Below are 20,089 nucleotides of genomic sequence, written 5' to 3'. Positions count from 1 at the left end.
TTCATTTTGGATAGTTTTCTTGGTTTTTTTTTTTTTTTTTTTTGAGATGGAGTCTTGCTCTGTCTCCCTGACTGGAGTGCAGTGGCACATCCTCGGCTCTCTGCATCCTCCACCTCCTGGGTTCAAGCTAGTCTCCCACCTCAGCCTCCCAGGTAGCTGGGATTACAGGCATATGCCACCGCACCTGGCTAATTTTTTGTATTTTTAGTAGAGACAAAATGGGGTGAAACCAACATGGGTTTTCACCATGTTGGACAGACTGGTCTTGAACTCCTGACCTCAAGTGATCCACCCACCTCAGCCCTCCAAAGTGCTGGGATTACAAGCGTGAGCCACCACCACCTGGCCAATGCTTTGCTTTTCAAACTTCTCAAAGAGTATGTAATAAAAAGGAAGACTTACCACCAGACACTATACCTTGATTCTATAAGCAGTGACTGTATTTTTGTGTGTTCTTTGAGTGGTATTTTTTTTATCATTTTGCACTCCTTTATTTTTACCGGAGCAGGAGGGACCACATGAGACATTAGTGATCAGCATTCTTTTTTTTTTTTTTTTTTTTTTTTTTTGGGTTGGGGGGGAGATGGGCTTTTGCTTGTTTTTTATGTTTGTTTTGTTTTGTTTTTCATCAACTTCATTTTTACGTCAGCCTCATTCTTCTTAATACCGGTGTAGTATTTCACTGTAGAGATGTGCACTATTTATTTTAACGCAGTTGTGCTTTTATAGCAAATAGAAACTTTCCCATTTGTTTGAAGTACCCTAAGAATCTCCTTTATTACTTCTATTCTAGTAACGGACATCATTACTTTAGAGAACTCTACTTGGCCCTCTGTGTTTCTTACACCCATTAAACAAATTAAAATTAAAATGTTCCATACCATCCTTTGAAGAGGGTATATGCCATTTAAATATCTTTACTTAAAAAAGTAAAAGTCTGCAATGAAATGTTTTTCAAACATTTAAATCTCTGTTCCTTTTTGCAGGTTATCCTAGTGTGTTTTATGAGAAATATATGCAGTTTTTACTTTTTCTTCATGGCTGTCCCATTTCCCAGCACCACTTTAAATTCCATCTTTTTACAAATATTGAGATGCTGCTTTTATGTACTGAATTTATATATATTTACTTCTGGATTTTAAACATTGTGTTCTCATAGTTGGTCTATTCATATACCGGTATTGTAGCTTTTTAAAAAACTTTTAATTTTAAATGACTTTGGACTTACAGAAAAGTTGTAAAAATAGTACAGAGTGTTTCTATATACCTTTTACAGATTCCCCAGATGATTAACATCTTATATATCCCTAATACAATTATCAAAACAAAAAAACTGATCTATTGGTACAATATAGTTAACTACATACATATAACTACACATATATAATTATAAAGGCTTTGTACAATATTTTAATATGTAGTTTACTGCCTGCTCTTCTTTCATATTTTCTATTTTTTTAATATCTAGCTGTAGGAAATAAAAACTTTGTATAGTGTTTTTATTGGGACTGTAAAATTTATAAGTTAGCTTAGGGAGAAATGGCATCTTTATGTTGCTGAATCTTGGTATACCAGAATAAGATATGCCTTTCCATTTGTTGAAATCTACTTTTCTATCTTTCTCATATATGTTTGGACTCTTTTTGTGCAGTATATGCCCAGATATTTTCATTTTTTATTGTAAATGGGATCTTTTCTTTCATTTATCTTCTGTATGGTTTCTCTCCCCTATAAAGGAATGGTTTCTGTATATTTGGTACTATACTATATTACCAAATTACATTATTATTATAATATTTCATTGATGCTTTTGTATATTCCAGGTATATAATTATGTGGTCTGTGAATAATGTTCCCTTTCTAATTTTTTTCTAATTTTATTCATTAATTTGTGTTGATAACTAATAGAATGGTGCCCTGACTGTAAGAGTATATCCAGTGTTTCCACATTAAGTATACCGTTAGCCTTGGGGCTGATAGATCATGTTAAAGAAATGTTCTTTTTTATTCAGTATTTTCAACAAGAATGGGTATGGAATTTGTAAAATGTCTTTTCATCATCTTTGGCATGAACATATGATTTTTTCCCATGTAGATCTATTATGTTAAATGATATAATTGATTTTCTAATAGTGACTTTTTCATGGTAAATTATAATAGATTTTTCATCTCTTTTGGGATCAGTTTTGATAGATTATATCTTCTAGTAAATTATCTATTTCGGGTGTTCAAATTTGTTTGCGTAGGGTTGAGCAGAGTCGTCTTTTATGATTCTTTTGCTTTCCTGCCTTCTTATTCATATTTTCCTCTTATTTCATTTCATCTAAAATGCTGGAAAATATATCTTTGTTTTTCCATGAAAACAAAATAATAAAAGCAGCTCCACTGATGTAAAAAAGACGTGATCTCAAACTTCTGAAAATAATAATCCTCCACATTTAATTCTGATTATCTTTTGCCAGCCCGAAATTTTTTCTTTGCTTTAATTTTTTACAATACTTGTAAATTTGTTTTCTAATGAACATTTGAATAAAAGTCTAGAAAATAGTCCTTGTGCTTTATTCTCCCCTACCTGACACTTACAAGGTGGAGCAGTGTCTTTAGTGGTCATCTTAACTGCAGAAAAACAAATTGAGAGGTTTGCATGCTCTCAGTAAAGTGAAAGATTGGGAGGTTTTCCCCATTTCTTGGTGTGTGGCAGCTGTAATGTGATCACACAAGTTTCAAATTTAAAAAAAAAAGTTTTAAAGATGTATTTGGTATGCAATTCTTGTAATTGAAAAAAAAGACATTCCAGAGTAAATTTATGACTTCACAAATTTTATATGACTTCACAAGTTTTGGATTAGGGAGGGATGGCTGCAGCATCCTAAATCAATATAAGTTTGGGTATTCTTTCATGAAACATCTGATTTTTTCCATAAAATTAGATTATTTCTAGAGCAGAAAAAACTTTAATGATTGGGATTCTGGAGTTAGGGGGAGAAAAAGATGATTAAAGGTTTAATTCTTCATCTGAAGAGTCGATTTTTTTATTCCTGTAATAAAGCGTACTTTTAGCAGTCTCTGCTCATCTTGCGCATCTGGCTCTTTTCATGATTGTGTAAGGTTATAATTTCTGTGTCTCAATAAACTTGTGTGTGTCCATTTTTTTCTCTGTTACTACCTTTTCTCTTATTTTGTTTTATTATTTTGATGTAAAATTACCTGTTAATTTTGTTTGAAATGAGAAATTTTAAGGCTCACATTATTCAAATTCTGTCAGATCCCTACCTCTGTCATATGGTTTATAATGTGCTGGGTATTTTCAGACCTGCTTATTAATAAGATGTAAAACAAAATAATGATCACTCCTGTGGATTTTTCCTTTATTTTTGAGATGTCTCCTATGGCTGCATTACTTCTTTACCCCTTGTCCATTGGTCAGAGGAGGTGTCTTAACTATAGGTGAACACTATATCTTACTGAAGAGGTTATGTTACATGTATATTTTCATAATATAACTTACATTTACATAGTACTTTTATTTTTTAGCCTACCTTTTGTTATTAATCCTAATAATATCGCTGTAAGTTATGTTAAAGCAGATTGTGAATGTTCATTTACAAATTGTGAAATGAATTAAAATGAAGGGGCAAAGATTAAATCATGACCAGGCCTGAAATTAACACATAAGACTCAATTTTTTTCAACCATAAAGACTTTTGTAGGTGATCCCCGCCCGCAGGACTCCCCTTCCTCCTCAGATGTCATTGGATTGTACCAGGTTTACTGTTGATTCTAGCCATTGTAGAACCAACTAGATAGATCTAAGATAAGTCCCTTGATTTCCTTTGGTAGAGTCTTCCAGTTGCTGAACTCCAATACTGTCATGACTAGCCAGTGTCACAGCCTGTCTGCCTTATTCTATGTAGTAGATTTCATATTACAGAGGCATGTTTTTAATGTCAAGATCTTTATTGCTTAAGTGCAAACTACTTAATACTTTTTAGCTATTAAATAATTAAGATAGGCAGGATTTTATTTATTCCAAAATGATTTGACCTAAACTAAAAAGAGAATGTGGATCTCCTGAATCTTACTTGGCTAATCTTAATATAACTCCTAGCATTCTGTAATTCTTCCTAAGGTCCTCTTATTACCTGGCTACCTTTTGTATCTTCTTTGTCTCCCCTCTTCTTTCCCAGTCATAATGACTGCCAGACTCTGCTTCATTTCTCTTTGACAGTCTGTAGTCTTCAGGTCATGCATTCTCTTTAGTTGTCTTTTGGTGTCAGTTTGAGCACAGCAGATCCCAAGACCACATATGCCATAGCATGGGCTGTTATAGTCAACCTTTTGAATAAATGTGATTGAACTTCATGTTAGTAATTCTTATTTACCATCTTCCTATCAAAAAGGCTTAAAGTCTTCATTTAATGCTCTCTTTCATGTCCATTTTATTAAATGATTGCCTTTTAATGAGATCTTAGAACTTCAGAACTGTTTCGCCATGGAGGATGTGTAAGATTAGCCTTTTATCAAATGAAAAGTGTGAAATGGAATATGTAATCTCAGTCCATTCTGGCTCTAAAATTCTGTGACTATCAGATAAAATTCAGAAATAAAATAGTATTACTAATATACATAAATTTTTATCATAATTATATTTCCTAAGTTTTGCCTGTAAGAATGGGTAAAATATCTTTAAAACCTTGAAGAAATTATTACTTGATAGAAAGTTTAATCCATCTGTGAGAAGGCACATGTATTCAGGCACAACTAAAGTTCTTCTATTTTAGTTTCATTTGTCTTAAACTGAGACTCCACTGTTTCATCCTCATAGAAAGATGCTGCTACTTGAACAATATTGTTTGGAGACCAAAAACTAGCATACTAACACAATTCTTCTTAAACATCTTAAGAGTTTTGTTTCCTTTACCCCTTTCTTAAAAACAAGCAGCCACTAAATTTTTTAGTAGTGAATTTCAAAATCCTTTTTAACCTTATAGGTCCAAGGGTAGCCAAGGATGGCTGCAGCTTCATATGATCAGTTGTTAAAGCAAGTTGAGGCACTGAAGATGGAGAACTCAAATCTTCGACAAGAGCTAGAAGATAATTCCAATCATCTTACAAAACTGGAAACTGAGGCATCTAATATGAAGGTATCAAGACTGTGACTTTTAATTGTAGTTTATCCATTTTTATTCAGTATTCCCTCTTGTAAACTTGGGGTAAGACACTTAAAAGTGTATTTTAAGCAATAATATGTAAACTCTTTCTTGCAAAAGTTAGCATTTGTATTTTTAAATAAGATACATTGAATTCATTCAGTGAATCATATAAAGAAAATAAGTGTATAACTCCAATGGCTAGTTAGTTCTTAGCTCTTTTTAAGATTAAAGAGACCAAATATAGCATCACTATATTGAGGCAAGGTTTTCTGCATAGTTCATAGAAACTAGCCTCATGATTTTAGAATATATCGTGAATATTAAGTATAGTCTTCCTCCCCAACTCCCTCAGATCTTGTCACACCTTAAGTGCTGCAGTGATAGGTGATCAAGAAAATCAGGATGCCCTACTGGGAAGAGCCATGAACTGAAAGTCAGTACCTGGTTCTGTACCTGGCTTTGCCACAAACTGAGGTATATATGACCTCTGTATATTCTTCAGGACTTAAGTTGTCTTATTTGGCAAGTACAGGCGTCACGCTAGTCTAGATGATGTCCATGGCATCTTCAAGCCAAAATTGGCTTGCCAAATAGTACTGAAAAGTTCTGATAACCTCCAAGAAAAGTTAGAAAATAGTGTGTAGTGGGGAAAATGTTCTAGTTTCAAAATAATTGAGGTTAAACTTTAGCTGTTTTAATTCCCAGTTGCTTAGGCAGATTCTCTTCTGACTGAATTTAATAACTTCATAGAATTGGACATCATCAACAAAAATGTTACTTCCACCGTGTGTGGTGGCTCAGGCCTGTAATCCCAGCTCTTAGTGAGGCAGAGGCAGGAGGATAGCTTGAGCTGAGGAGCTCGAGACCTGCCTGGGCGATATAACAAGACCTCGTTCTCAAAAAAAAAAAAAAAAAAAAGTTACTTCCTTTATTTAAAAAATAAAATAAAAAAAAATCTTCCTGCTTTTTGTTGTTTCTGCCTCTTGGCTATTTTAACATTTGAGTTCCTTGCCCAGTTCTTCCTGTCTGCTCACTACTCTTATTCCTTACTAATTTCCTATTCTATCCTAGTTTTTTTCCTGTGCATTTCAAGGTTTGTCTTAATCTCCAGACTTGTGTGTGTCACTGAGGTAACTGTTTCTGATTCTCTTTTACCCTTTATATTCAGTATCATCACAGCTCAACCTTCGCTCATGTGTCCTATTCTGTTTCTCCATCCCTCTATCAATCTTTTCTACTCTAATTACCCTCTTGAGTGATAAAAACTGTCCCCAGCAATGACAGACATCCAAGATACCTACTTCAAATCCCTTGGGAAATAAGGTAGACTATAAACAAACATTTTGTTCTTTCCACAAACTATGGGTGACCTAAAAAGACTTGCATTAGTTGCCTAACAGGTTAAAAAAGAGTAGTTTGGTATTTTAACATTGATCAACACATTACATTTCAAATCGTTATACTTGGCATGTATTTTTAAAAGTTTTGAAATACAGAATTAAAATATTCTTTCATCTACTTTAATATGGTATATTTTGCAGAGAACGCCTCCTGGCATGCCTATTTAGATAGTACATGTCTGTTTTGTATGGAACTCTGATATCTCTTTTTTAAAGTTTCTGTTTAATTCCTTGAGCAAATTCAAAACTCATATTTGAAAGACAATGTAACTTATGCTTAGATCCATCGCCACACTGAAGTGGAATGTCTTTCAAAGTGACAATAGAAGTCACACCCTCAAATTTCTACAATGGAATATCTAGTTGATCATTTATATGTGTGGTATACTACAAGTTGAGTATCCCTTACTCAAAATTGCTTCAGACCAGAAGTGTTTTGGATTTTGTATTTTTTCAGATTTTGAAATATTTGTATTATACTTTGTGAGCATCCCTAATTCAAAAATCCAAAATCTGAAATGCTCCATTGAGCATTTCCTTTGAGTGTCATGTTGGTGCTCAGAAAGCTCAAGACTTTGGAGCATTTCAGACTTCAAATTTTCGGATTTAGAATGCTCAGCCTATATACATCAGGAATAGTAGCACTTCAGATATACCTGAAACCAACCATAAATTTATTTTACTCAGCATGTACTTCAACAGACATCTTGTGAATCCATTAACATATTTCCTTAGAATTGGACATGGGGTACCATAACAATTGCAGCCCTATAATGAAATTATATCTGTTTTTAAGGTTTTATGCTGTGAAACATATAACCTATAAACATATAAACTCGAATCATGTTTCCTGGTCATTAATCTCTTTACCTCCAAAGAAAGCAAAAGGAGGCTGGGCATCGTGGCTCACACCTGTAATCCTAGTACTTTTGGAGGCCAAGCAGGAGGATTGTTTGAGCTCAGGAATTTGAGGCCAGCCTGGGCAACATGGCAAGACTCTGTTTCTACAAAAAAATACAAAAATTAGCCAGGTGTGGAGCACATCTGTGGTCCCAGCTACTTGGAAGGCTGAGGTATGAGGATTGTACTCCAGCCTGGGCAAAAGAGCCAGATCCTGTCTGAAAAAAAGAAAACAACAGAACAAAACAAAACAAAAAAACAGCAAAAAGTGTGTCTCCTCCACCGGATTACTTAAAGTCTAAAATTTATGCAGTAGTACCATCTAGTGGCAAAAGAGGACACTGCTTTGCTATTTGATTACATGTGTCTTTGTAGCAGCCAGGGAAATAAGTGTTTAAGGGTTAGGGAAATGTGAACACTCTAATTAAGGAAATATTTATTTTTAAGTATAGTGATATTATTGTGTTTGTGTTTAGAAAGAATCCTTGTTTAAATATACATATTGAAATATTTACAAAGAAGTTGTATGATGCCTGAGCTTTATTTTCAAAATTAGTGTGGTGCAGAGGAGTAGAAATAGAGGAAGTGGATATGGGTGTAGATGAGACGCAACTGACCATGAATTGATAATTGTTGATGTGGGGTATGAAGGTACATGGGGGTTTGTTATAATTTTTGCGCACATAGGTATATGTTTGAAATTTTTTGTAATGAAAATAAAATAGAGATTACATGGAATTTAGATGATATGAAATCGGATAAATGCAGAATTGCAGCTAATCTTAAAAAAAGTTTTGTGGTTTAGTTTTTACTCCAGGGCTAGAGCCCTCCCCCCAACTTTTTTTAGATGGAGTTTTGTTCTTGTCACCCAGGCTGGAGTGCAGTGGCACAATTTCAGCTCACTGCAGCCTCCACCTCCTGGGCTCAAGCGATTCTCCTGCCTCAGCCCCAGGAGTAGCTGGGATTACAGGTGCCTGCCACCATGCCCGGCTAATTTTTGTATTTTAGTAGAGGCAGAGTTTTGCCGTGTTGGCCTGGCTGGTCTCAAACTCCTGACCTCAGGTGATCCACCCGCCTCGGCCTCTCAAAGTACTGGAGTTATAGGCGTGAGCCACCATGCCCAGCCTACCTAGAGCTGTTTAGTTGACTTTAAAATGCTGAGCATAGTAACAAGGTAAAGATGGCATTATAGAGATAAAAAGCTGAAAGGTGGCATGGTGTAGGAAGAATTATCTATAGGCAAATTATTAATCAATTTTGTTCTTTGTTGTAGTTTGACAAAATTTAATATTTATAAATTGGTCTATAAACTGTAAAACAATATACATGCAAAGTACATATTTTCAGAAAGTAAGAAAAAAAAATTGAGATCAGCATTTCAGAATGTATTTTGAAGATGTCATTATCAAGTGTACTTGTATCTGGTAACGAAAAGCATCTTTAACTATGATATACTGAAATAAATTTAAGTGGGTCAAGTAGCAGCCTCCCTGAAATGACAGCGTTGCTCATAGATAACTATCACTGGTATAACCACAGCACATTTCATCTCTAATGAATAATTTTCTTTCTTTTTTCTTTCTTTTTTTTTTTTTTTTTTTTTTTTTTTTTTGAGACCGAGTCATGCTCTGTCACCAGGCTGGAGTGCAGTGGCACGATCTTGACGCTCTGCAACCTCCGCCTCCCGGGTTCAAGCTAATCTCCTGCCTCAGCCTCCCTAGTAGCTGGGACTACAGGTGCACACCACCACGCCAGCTAATTTTTGTATTTTTAGTAGAGATGGAGTTTCACCATGTTAGCCAGGATAGTCTCAATTTCTTGACCTCGTGATCCACCTGCCTCGGCCTCCCAAAGTGCTGGGATTACAGACGTGAGCCACCGTGCCCAGCCTAATGAATAAGTTTCTAATGTTTCTAAAATGTTAAAATTCTTTTAAGACAATATTATATGTGATTATATAATGTAATTAATCTTTTAAAACTGAGCTTCCAGAATTTTAAAATACAAATGAATATTCTCTCCTTCAAAATTACATATGTATTTAAAAGCTGCCGTTTCTCAGAGAACTTTTTGAAACTTTTTTTTTGGAACTGCTTTGCAATTGTATTCCATTTTCTTTTAAAAACTCTTCAAAATGGCCGGGCGCGGTGTCTCAAGCCTGTAATCCCAGCACTTTGGGAGGCCGAGACGGGCGGATCACGAGGTCAGGAGATCGAGACCCTCTTGGCTAACACGGTGAAACCCCGTCTCTACTAAAAATACAAAAAAAACTAGCCGGGCGCGGTGGCGGGCGCCTGTAGTCCCAGCTACTCGGAGGCTGAGGCGGGAGAATGGCGGGAACCCGGGAGGCGGAGCTTGCAGTGAGCGGAGATCGCGCCACTGCACTCCAGCCTGGGGGACACAGCGAGACACCGTCTCAAAAAAAAAAAAACTCTTCAAAATTAAGGGCCTCTTCTAGGTTGTATGCAGTATGCAGCCCCCAAGCAATATGTCCCACTCAAAAACTAGAAAACACTGGATAAAATACAAAAATCATAATTTTAAGGACATTGGAGGACTGTGGAACCATCAAGCTCTGTATTAACTATAATTCCTAAGAGGAAAGAACCCTTTTTAGATAAGCTGAGATTACTGGTAATTCTTCCCGGGGGATATTTATTCTGGGTACAGATTGAGATTCATCATTGGCACAAGCAGAAGGACCTCACTGGGAGAAAGAACCTCTTAAGGCCTTTCTGCAGGTATGAAAGAAAAAGAAAATGAAATTGTTGGCAGCCTCGACAAACATGAGGGCAGATGTAGAGATATTAGCATTTAGAAGAGCTCTAAATGCATGGCTCATTTTTACCATGTGATATTGGCCAAGTCTTGTAGTGCAGGAGACTTAGGATAGACTAGAAAGGCAGAATGTTAGCAGGCGAAGTCCTGCTAGAGGGAGAGACATGTTACTGTCACACCACAGGTCTCCTCAAGTCATTTGCCAGATTTTGAATTTTGTAGAGCAGGAGATTAAAGACCTGAGTTTACAACCTCCAAGAGATAGAACATTTAAGGCTAGAGAGATAAGTGCTACCAGAGAATAAGGCTGAGCTGGAAAGGCAAAGTGAAATATCCCATATTCCTGCAATGCTTAGGAAAGACCTATTAGAGGAAGACCTACCTAGTATATCAAACATGACTGGTTTTCCATTCAAGATAAATGTCAGATTTTGATACTGTGTAGGGTAAGAAGTTAACTGCTGAGGAGATGGAGACCTTTCATATTTCCTATCTGAATATAGAGGGACACACTCAAGGAACTGGGAAACCCAAACCAGTTGTGAACTTAAAGTTGCAACTAGGTCCCAATCCATTTTTTTTCCTTTTTTTTTTTTCCAAGATGGAGTCTCGCTCTGTCACCCAGTCTGGAGTGCAGTGGCGCAATCTTGGCTCACTGCAAGCTCCGCCTCCCGGGTTCACGCCATTCTCCTGCCTCAGCCTCCCAAGTAGCTGGGACATCAGGCTCCTGCCACCATGCCTGGGTAATTTTTTGTATTTTTAGTAGAGATGGGGTTTCACCGTGTTAGCCAGGATGGTCTTGATCTCCTGACCTCGTGATCCACCCGCCTCAGCCTCCCAAAGTGCTGGGATTACAGGCGTGAGCCACTGCACCCAGAGGGTCCCAATCCATTTTTAGTTGCTAATTGGATTGAGGAGATCAGACCCCAACAATGGAAAAGGCAAACTCTCTAGGGGAAAAATACTGTCAATCATCTTAAGTCTCTTTTTTTCTTATATACACAGTTGGCATATAGTCAAATGTTATATGAAATGCAGAGAAACTGGAAGATTACTGATAATCAAGAGAACAAATAGGTAATAGGAGCAAATTCGGCTGATCCAGATGTTGCAGTTAATAGTCAAGGATTTTAACGTAAATATTATAAATGTCTTGAAAAAAAGAATGAACAGATAGAAAATTTTGACAGAGAATTGGAGTCTATAATTAAAAGGAATCAAATGGATAGTCTAGAACTGAAAAATATATTTGAAATTAACATTGGATGGGCTTAACAGCAGGCTGAACAGTGAATTAGTGAACTAGTGAGAAGACAGAATTAGTGAACTAGAAAAAAGTCAGTAGAAAATATTCAAACTGAAGCACAGAGGAAAAAAATGGAAAAAACAAACAAAAAAGACAAAACAGTGGCTTCTAGAAGAAAACATAGGTAATAGCTTCCTATCCTGGGAGTAGGCAAAGATTTCTTAAACAGAATGCCAAAGCACCATACATAGAAATAAATTTGATAGACTACATTAAAACTAAACTTTTGTTCGTCGAAAGACTTCAGTGTGCTTCTAGAAGAAAACATAGGATAATCTTATCTCTGTGGCCTTGGGTGGGCAGAATTTCTTAGGACACACAAAAGACTAAACATAAAAATGTATAAGATAAACTTCATCAAAATTAAAAACCTATGCTTTTCAGAAGACTTTATTAAGAAAATGAAAAAGTAAGCCATAGAGGAGAAAATATTTGCAACACATGTATCTGACCAAAGGCTCAGTTCAGAATATATAAATAATTCCTTCAGAATATATAAATAATTCCCACAAACCAGTAACAAAAAGACAATCCAGTTTTTAAAATGTGACCCAGGGACCTGAAAAGACAATTCAGAAAGAAAGATAAATGGCAAATAAGTCCATGAAAAGGGATTCAGCATCATTTGTCATCAGGGAAATGCAAAGACTATTTCACTCCTACTCAAATGACTGATGTTTAAATTAATAGCCTCCAGACTGGTAACAGCCCAAATGCCCCATTAAAGAGGAGAAAGGATAGATACATTGGGCTGTATTTATACAGTGGACTACTACATACTACACAACATTTAAAAATAATGAACTGATAAAGCAACAGTATGGACAGATTTCACAGATACTATGTTGAACAAAAAACGTGAGACACAAGAGACTTATATACTGTATGATTCCATTTATATGAAGGTCAAGAAGGTGCCAAACTCTTCTGATAAAGAAGCCAGAATAGTGGTTACCTGTAGGAAATGAAAATTGGTAAAGGGAACTTGAGGGAACCCTCTGGGGTGCTAGAAATGTTCTGTATCTTCACCTACATAGTGATTACATGGGTGTGAAAATCTAGGATTAATGTATTTTTCATATGTATGTTGTGCCTCAATAAAACAGGAAAAAAATTACTTGAGGTCAATTTTTATTGTGGAATAGCTATAAACTATTCACGGCAAACTAGTAAGTAATGTAGGTCATATTGGATGATATCGTCTTAAGGCAAAGTAACTGGATGTGACTGTAAATATATACAGATTTTGTTGATGAGGTTCATAACTCAAAGCACTTACAGAAATAATGTAAGTAACACATCATTGGAGTAAATTAGTAGCTTTCCAAGGTGACTACTTTGAGAATCCTTTTAAAAATTGTTTAACCTTAAATCTTATTTACCTGTATGCTTATAGCTGTCAATAGATTTCTAACAATGTGGACAGAAATTTTTAAAAATAGAATTTTATTACAAGTTGAGTATATTCACTTTTTTATTAAATTAGGAAATGTGGACAAAAAGAAATAATCAAAATCACCTATTTTTTAAAAAAATTTAAATCCCATCACCAGAGGTAAAAGTAACCTTTGATAGTATATATATTCTTTTCTCTATACATTTATGCAAACTTGCATTTCATGACATCATATTTTGCAGCATAATTTTTTTTTAGCTGGGATCTTACTCTGTCACCCAGGATGGAGTGCAGTGGTGAGACTGTGGCTCACTGCAGCCTCAAACTTCTGGGCTCAAATTTATTGTCATCTTACATCAGATTAATTTTTTTTACAGTTGCATAGTGTTCCATTGTATGTACAGCTAAAAAATGCTATGGCCTATTTAATACTTATTGTTGGACATCTGAATTTATATGGCTTTTTCATTTTTTTTAATATTTTAATTTTTTCTTTATTATTTCTTTTTTAAAAAACCATTAATGTAGCATTCGTTTTGAAAAAATTAGATGTATGTCCAATGATGTACCAAGGATTTTTTATTGTGATTTTTAAACTTTTAAATCTTTGTAACTTCTCTAAAAACAAGTAGGACTTTTTGTTATACATATTGTTTAAAAAGTATGACACAACAAGTAAAAGAGAAATTGCTTGTAATTTCAGTCTTCATAGAAAAACACTGTTAACATCTTAATGAGTCTGTTTTCAGCATCAGCATCACCTGAAAACTTGTTCAAAATGCAGATTTTCAACCTCTACCCCAGGCTTACTGAATCAACAATCTATGGTTCAACAAGGTCTTCAGGTGATTCTGATCCATGGTGACGCTTGAGAACCACTGCTGTAGGCTTTGGAGAAGAATCTTAGAGACTTGATCAAAGCTGTGCTTTAAAAAGGTTACTCTGACAGCTCTGTGCAAGATTGAGCCACTTAGGAAATTATTTTCATAGTTTAGGTAGGGTTAATAACAAGTTAGCGACAGTAAGAATATGAAAGAGATAGCTCTAAGAGAGAGATTAGAGGTAGAATCACCGGAATTCCATAACTGGGGATGTGAAGGAGGAGGTGCTAAGGATTTAGGCTGGAGGAGAAAGAAAAGGCTAATGCCATTTAACTGAGAGAATACAAGGCAAAGAACAGGCTTTATTGGGACAAAAGGCCAGTTCAGTTCTGGACATTTAGATGTATAGTGCCTATCATGCAGATGTAAAGCGTCCATCAGTTGGTTGGAAAAGTGAATCTGAAGTTTGCAAGTAAGGTTAGGATTCAAGACATGTCATTGGAAATTAACTGCTCAAGGGTAGTTGTTGAATTGTGAGACCGGAAGCCTGAGAAATAGGGATAAGATTAAAAGGATTATGGAAGGACTAAAACAGTAGCAGTGGATAGAAAGAGAATTGAAATCCTGGAAAAATCACAGTAGTCTCCAGTGAGAGTTCTTAAGTGAGAGATGGTGCCCTGAAGTTTATAGTAGACATTTTGGTGGGCGTACTCACATTCAGTAAAGGAAGTTATCCCTGTGCAAATTTGTTTTCTATTCCACAAATGTAAAACACTCTGGAATATTTTGAAAATAATACAGTCACCTTCATGCCCCCACATCTACTTACCCAAGCCTTTCAGACTCCAACATGGTCTATTATTTGAAGGTCAGATACTAAGGCTATTTATTAACATAGGAAATTCTAGGGTTTGGGGGCGATTTCTTTTTGTTTTTTAGCTGGGATCTTACTCTGTCACCCAGGATGGAGTGCAGTGGTGAGACTGTGGCTCACTGCAGCCTCAAACTTCTGGGCTCAAGTGATCCTGCTGGCTCAGCTTCCCAAGTAGCTGGGACTACAGGCACATACCACCACTTATGAGTTTTTTTGTTTGTTTGTTTTTTGTTTTTTTGTTTTTAATTTTTTAAGGACAGAGTCTTGCTGTGTTGTCCAGGCTGGTCTCAAACTCCTTGACTCAAGTGACCCTCCTGCCTTAGCTTCCCAAAGTGTTGGGGTTACAGGCATGAGCCACCATGAATGCTTACAATGTCACTGTCAAGATAAATCAGTGAAACTGTCTTTGCTCCATTCACTAACTTTTCGATAGGTTTTCCTTTTAATGTATTTACAGATTACTTTTCTTATATGGGAACACTCCATTTCGTTACAAAGTTGCAAGTGTTCAAATATTTTGTCTTGCATTCGGGAAACCTGATTGGCCAAAGAACTATGCTAGGCGCTAGAATGGAATGCCTCAGTAAATGGAAAATAATATAAATTATTATTAAGTAGCATGCAATAAGAGCCAAAGTTCACAAATGTAATGGCAGAAAAACTGGTAGAAAATGAAAGTTTCTAACATTCTTGGAGAAAAAATTATCAAGAAAGGGTTTACATGGGAAAGAAGAAAAGCATCAAAAGTCAAGAGTGAACATACAGTTATTTGAATATATGCTAATTATAAATTAGTATACTAGCAGAATATACTTAAACGTGGTATATAAAAACTTGAATGTTGAAGTTGTTAAATAGATTGTGTTAATTTGGTGTTTTGTATGGTCATGTTGGTCCACACTTAAGAGACATGGTTCTAAACACATAAGTAGCTTTTGTAACTTGAGCAAGTCTCTGGGTATCACTTGTTTTATCTTAAAAATGAGAATGATTTGCATCGTTGGTTTTTTTTTTAAGTTAGAAATAATGAATGTATCTTACGTGTGTTTGTAATACTTTGCATGGAGACTCCCCATAATCACCATTATCACAAAATATCACTATTATTATTTGGCCATGATTTATTTATTAATAATGAATAATAGGTAATATATATAAGGTACATGTTTTCAGAGTGATCTGAATTTTTTTCTCAGCATACTTAAATGTCAAGAAATACAGAATCATGTCTTGAAGTTATTTAGAATTTCATGTTAATACATTGTGTTCTTTTTAACAGGAAGTACTTAAACAACTACAAGGAAGTATTGAAGATGAAGCTATGGCTTCTTCTGGACAGATTGATTTATTAGAGCGTCTTAAAGGTAGATTTTAAAAAGATGTTTTAAAATATTTTTTTAAGCTCAAATTGTCATCTTTAGATGTGTAGATCCAAGTATTGCTTCTCTCGTTTTGGGTTTTGGTATCAGTTTTCTTGGTGTATTAGCCTTACCGTCAGGATGTAATTGTTAAAAGTACAAATAAATAAAAAATGTGTTTGTGTGTCATTTCTTCAGTTAAACATTTAATTGGCTTTGAATTAGCTATTTTAAATCTCTTCCTTAAATAATTTTCAGCTCTTTTTAAAGCTTGTTGCTATTCTGCCAGTCATAAATAGAACTTTAGTATTCTATATGCCATACACTTGAGCCCACTGTCTCATTGGAAGAAGTATTGTCTTCTTCATTCAGGATAGAAATACTTTAACCTTTTCATATATGTAAGTTGATAAGTCGTTTTGAGCAGATTTAAAAGGATATTTTTCTCATTTTGTTGCTTGAAAATTCTAATGTCAGAACAGAGAAAGTGCTTGATAATAATTGAAGCCAGACAGAGAAATTACTTTTGAATTCCAAAATATTATTTAGAGGAAGTCTAAGGAAGTACATTTTATCTAATTTTCCTTTAACACACTCCTTATTTTTACCCTGACCCAAGTGGACTTTGCAGGGAAAGTCCTAAATAATTTTTTTTCAGTCATGTATATTTGTGGCTAAAATGTAAACCTAATATTTCACTTTAAAATAGTATAATAACATTAAGAATATTTTAGACCACTAAAACAATTGTTGTGTAAAAACTTGTCTCTATTTTATTTAGAGCTTAACTTAGATAGCAGTAATTTCCCTGGAGTAAAACTACGGTCAAAAATGTCCCTCCGTTCTTATGGAAGCCGGGAAGGATCTGTATCAAGCCGTTCTGGAGAGTGCAGTCCTGTTCCCATGGGTTCATTTCCAAGAAGAGGGTTTGTAAATGGAAGCAGAGAAAGTATTGGATATTTAGAAGAACTTGAGAAAGAGAGGTAACTTTTCTTCATATAGTAAACATTGCCTTGTACACTGCAGTTTATATTTTGTAATATAATATGTAAATTGTGAATTTATGGTAGGTGATAGCCAACACTTAGAGCATTTTGCATTTTTAAACTCAAAGATAGCATGTTATTGATTGCACTTATATTAAATCTAAAAATATAAACAAGGCCGTTTCCTGGGATTCCGAAGACCTATTTTGTCACTTAAATACTTTGTTTTTTTGTTTGTTTATTGGGGTTTATTTTGAGACAGGGTGTCACTGTGTCTCCCAGGCTGGAGTATAGTGGCATGATCTTGGCTCACTGCAACCTCCACCTTCTGGGTTCAAGCAGTTCTCGTGCCTCAGCCACCCAAGTAGCTGGAACTATAGATGCCTACCACCAGGCCTGGCTAATTTTTGTATTTTTGGTAGAGATGGAGTTTCTTCATGTTGGCCAGGCTGGTTGTCACTTAAATACTTTGACTACTCTGTACATTGAGTAATACACATAATTATAATATTTATATGTAGTTAAAATAACTTGCCAGATACTTTGGCCCACACCTGTAATCCCAGCTACTCTGGAGGCTGAGGCGGTAGGACTACTTGAGGCCAGGAGTTCAGGACCAGCCTGGATGACATAGTAGGACTCTCTCATTTTTTTTTTTTTTTTTGCGATGGAGTTTCACTTTTGTTGCCCAGGCTGGAGTGCAATGATGCAATCTCGGCTCACTGCAACCTCTGCCTCCCAGGTTCAAACGATTCTTCTGCCTCAGCCTCCCAAGTAGCTGGGATTGCAGGCATGTGCCACCACGCCTGGCTAATTTTGTATTTTGAGTAGAGACAGTGTTTCACCATGTTGGTCAGGCTAGTCTCAAACTCATGACCTCAGGTGATTCTCCCACCGCCAGCCTCGGCCTTTCAAAGTGCTTGGATTACAGGCATGAGTCACTACGCTTGGCCAAGACTTTGTCTCTACTTAAAAAAAAAAAAAAAGGTAGTAACTGATTTTTTATTGATTTTCTGATTATCTATTGAAGTATATTCAGTAACTACTAGATTCAGTAAAAGATGACTCTTTTCATTATGGAAGGCCCACTACAAGTGGCTACAAATGAAATATGTCTTTTTTATTTTTTTAAATTTATAAATAATAATTGTACATTTCATGGGGTACATAGTGATGTTTCTACACATATAATTTATTGCGATCAGATTAGCATATCTGTCATCTCAGACATTTATCATTTCTTTGTGTTGAGAACATTCACTATCTACCATCTAGCTATTTGCAGCTATGTAATATTGTTAACTATGCTCATTTTACAGTAGTATAGAACACTAGAACTTATTCCTCCTATCTAGCTGCAATTTTATATTCTTTAACAAATCTCTCTTTTTCTCTTCTTTCCCTCTGTGTTTCCTAACCTCTAGTATTTACTTTTTACTTCTGTGGGATCAACAAAACTTTTTTTTTTTTTTTTTGAGACAGTCCTGCTCTGTCGCCCAAGCTAGAGTGCAGTGGCGCAATCTTGGCTCACTGCAACCTCCACCTCCTGGGTTCAAGCAATTCTCATGCCTCAGCCTCCCTGGTAGCTGGAATTACAGGCACACCCCACCGTATCCAGCTCGGGTAGCTGGAATTACAGGCACATCCCACCGTATCCGGCTAATTTTTGTAATTTTAGTAGAGACGGGGTTTCACCATGTTGGCCAGGCTGGTCTTGAACTCCTGACCTCAGGGGATCTGTCTGCCTTGGCCTCCCAAAGTTTTGGGATTACAGGCATGAGCCACTGTGCCTGGCCAACAAAACTCTTCTTAATGTATAAGTTTTAATACCTGAAAAAAAATTGCTTGCCATATGGAATGAGTTCTGATTTTTCACAGCTAGTGTATTAATTCTTCTCTTTCTAAAGTTAACATTATCTCACTGCAGATACCAGACTATAGATCATTATCAGGAACTTCGTCAAATGTTTTATGTCCCCTAAAAGATTCCTTAATGCACATATTAGGAAATATCTTTATTATCTTTGTATTTCTAAAAGTTCTATTAGACATTCAGAAAATGGTAAAATATATAAAACCTTCATATTATCTCTGTGACCTTGGTCAAGTCATTAAATTTTTGTGCCATTTTCTTCTGTAAGATAAAGATATGGTTCTGCTTTGTGGCATTGTTGTGATAATTGAATATTAGTATATAGGAAATGCCCAGCATATCTCACAGAGAGGCAGAAGACCTTTTATTACTTTCTGTCCAGTTTCATATGTGCCCATTTATGAAAATAGGGATAATTATCTGGACCAGAAATGATGTTACACTGTCTTTTATTTCTTAAGTTTACATAAGTCTCTGTTTCATACATTGATCCTAGACTATTGAAACACCATCCTGAAAAATAAGGAGTGAACTAGGGTCCATGATCTTCCATCTCTTTTTCCCCTTTGAGCTCTGTTAAGAGGCAAAGGGCATGCATACCAACCTTTCCTTACTTGCTTTCTTTTCCTTACTTTGCTTTATGTAAGCAAAGTCCTAATTTTATTAGCAGAGAGAGGGAGTTTCAGAGAAAAATATTAATTTTTGAAATAGGTTTTACTGCAAATACTAGTAAACCTAACAAATGCAGCTGTAAGTGGTAAGGAATACTTGTAATAAAAATGTTCTTATTTTCTGTCTTGACATTATTTCTTGCCAGTCTTCCGGAGTTCTTTGCATCTAAATCTAGGAAAAGCTTATTTCTCTGTTCAAAGACTTGAATGCAATGATCTCCATGTTTTATTTATTATTTAATACCACTGTAAATAACTTTAAGCTAGTGTTCTGACTTTTAACTCCAAGTGGAAAATACATTTCTTTTTTAAAATATTTAAAGGTGCTTTAGCCTTTTCTGTTGTTACTATAGAAAAGACATCTTGTTTTTGTTTTCGTTTTTCTCCCAAAATATGGCCCAACTTCTAATTCAGGCTTTATTACACACTACAAAAAGTTGCTGTATCTGGAGAGAAAGAGGTATCAGCTTAGTGTTGTTAGAAGGTTCTCAACTCTGATCATTAGTATCACTAGCTTAGCTTTATAAAGCATCATAAGTGAAAAGTATCAGTATTCCTTTCCTATATTCAGTC

At 35.5% G+C, this 20,089-nt stretch overlaps 1 protein-coding gene across 10 annotated transcripts in view; it reads left to right on the top strand.

Annotated features, from left to right (window-relative positions):
• Positions 1 to 20,089, top strand: part of APC (APC regulator of WNT signaling pathway) — a 150,173-nt gene that overhangs the window by 48,116 nt on the left and 81,968 nt on the right. For 6 of the 10 annotated variants that reach the window (XM_033178920.1, XM_033178924.1, XM_033178917.1 and 3 more), the window contains exons 2-4: positions 4,992 to 5,144; positions 15,908 to 15,992; positions 16,768 to 16,969. In XM_033178920.1, coding sequence (XP_033034811.1) covers positions 5,010 to 5,144; positions 15,908 to 15,992; positions 16,768 to 16,969 — 422 coding nt within the window. In that variant the 5' untranslated portion in view covers positions 4,992 to 5,009. The remainder of the gene's footprint in view (positions 1 to 4,991; positions 5,145 to 15,907; positions 15,993 to 16,767; positions 16,970 to 20,089) is intronic. The other 4 variants (XM_033178919.1, XM_033178923.1, XM_033178922.1 and 1 more) reach the window with 1 other exon arrangement.

This window comes from Trachypithecus francoisi, unplaced genomic scaffold (genome assembly GCF_009764315.1).
Source record: "Trachypithecus francoisi isolate TF-2019V2 unplaced genomic scaffold, Tfra_2.0 Lachesis_group2, whole genome shotgun sequence".
Taxonomy (NCBI): Eukaryota; Metazoa; Chordata; class Mammalia; order Primates; family Cercopithecidae; genus Trachypithecus; species Trachypithecus francoisi.
Note: the sequence above shows the minus strand (reverse complement) of the source record. Positions and strands in the feature narration are given on the sequence as shown.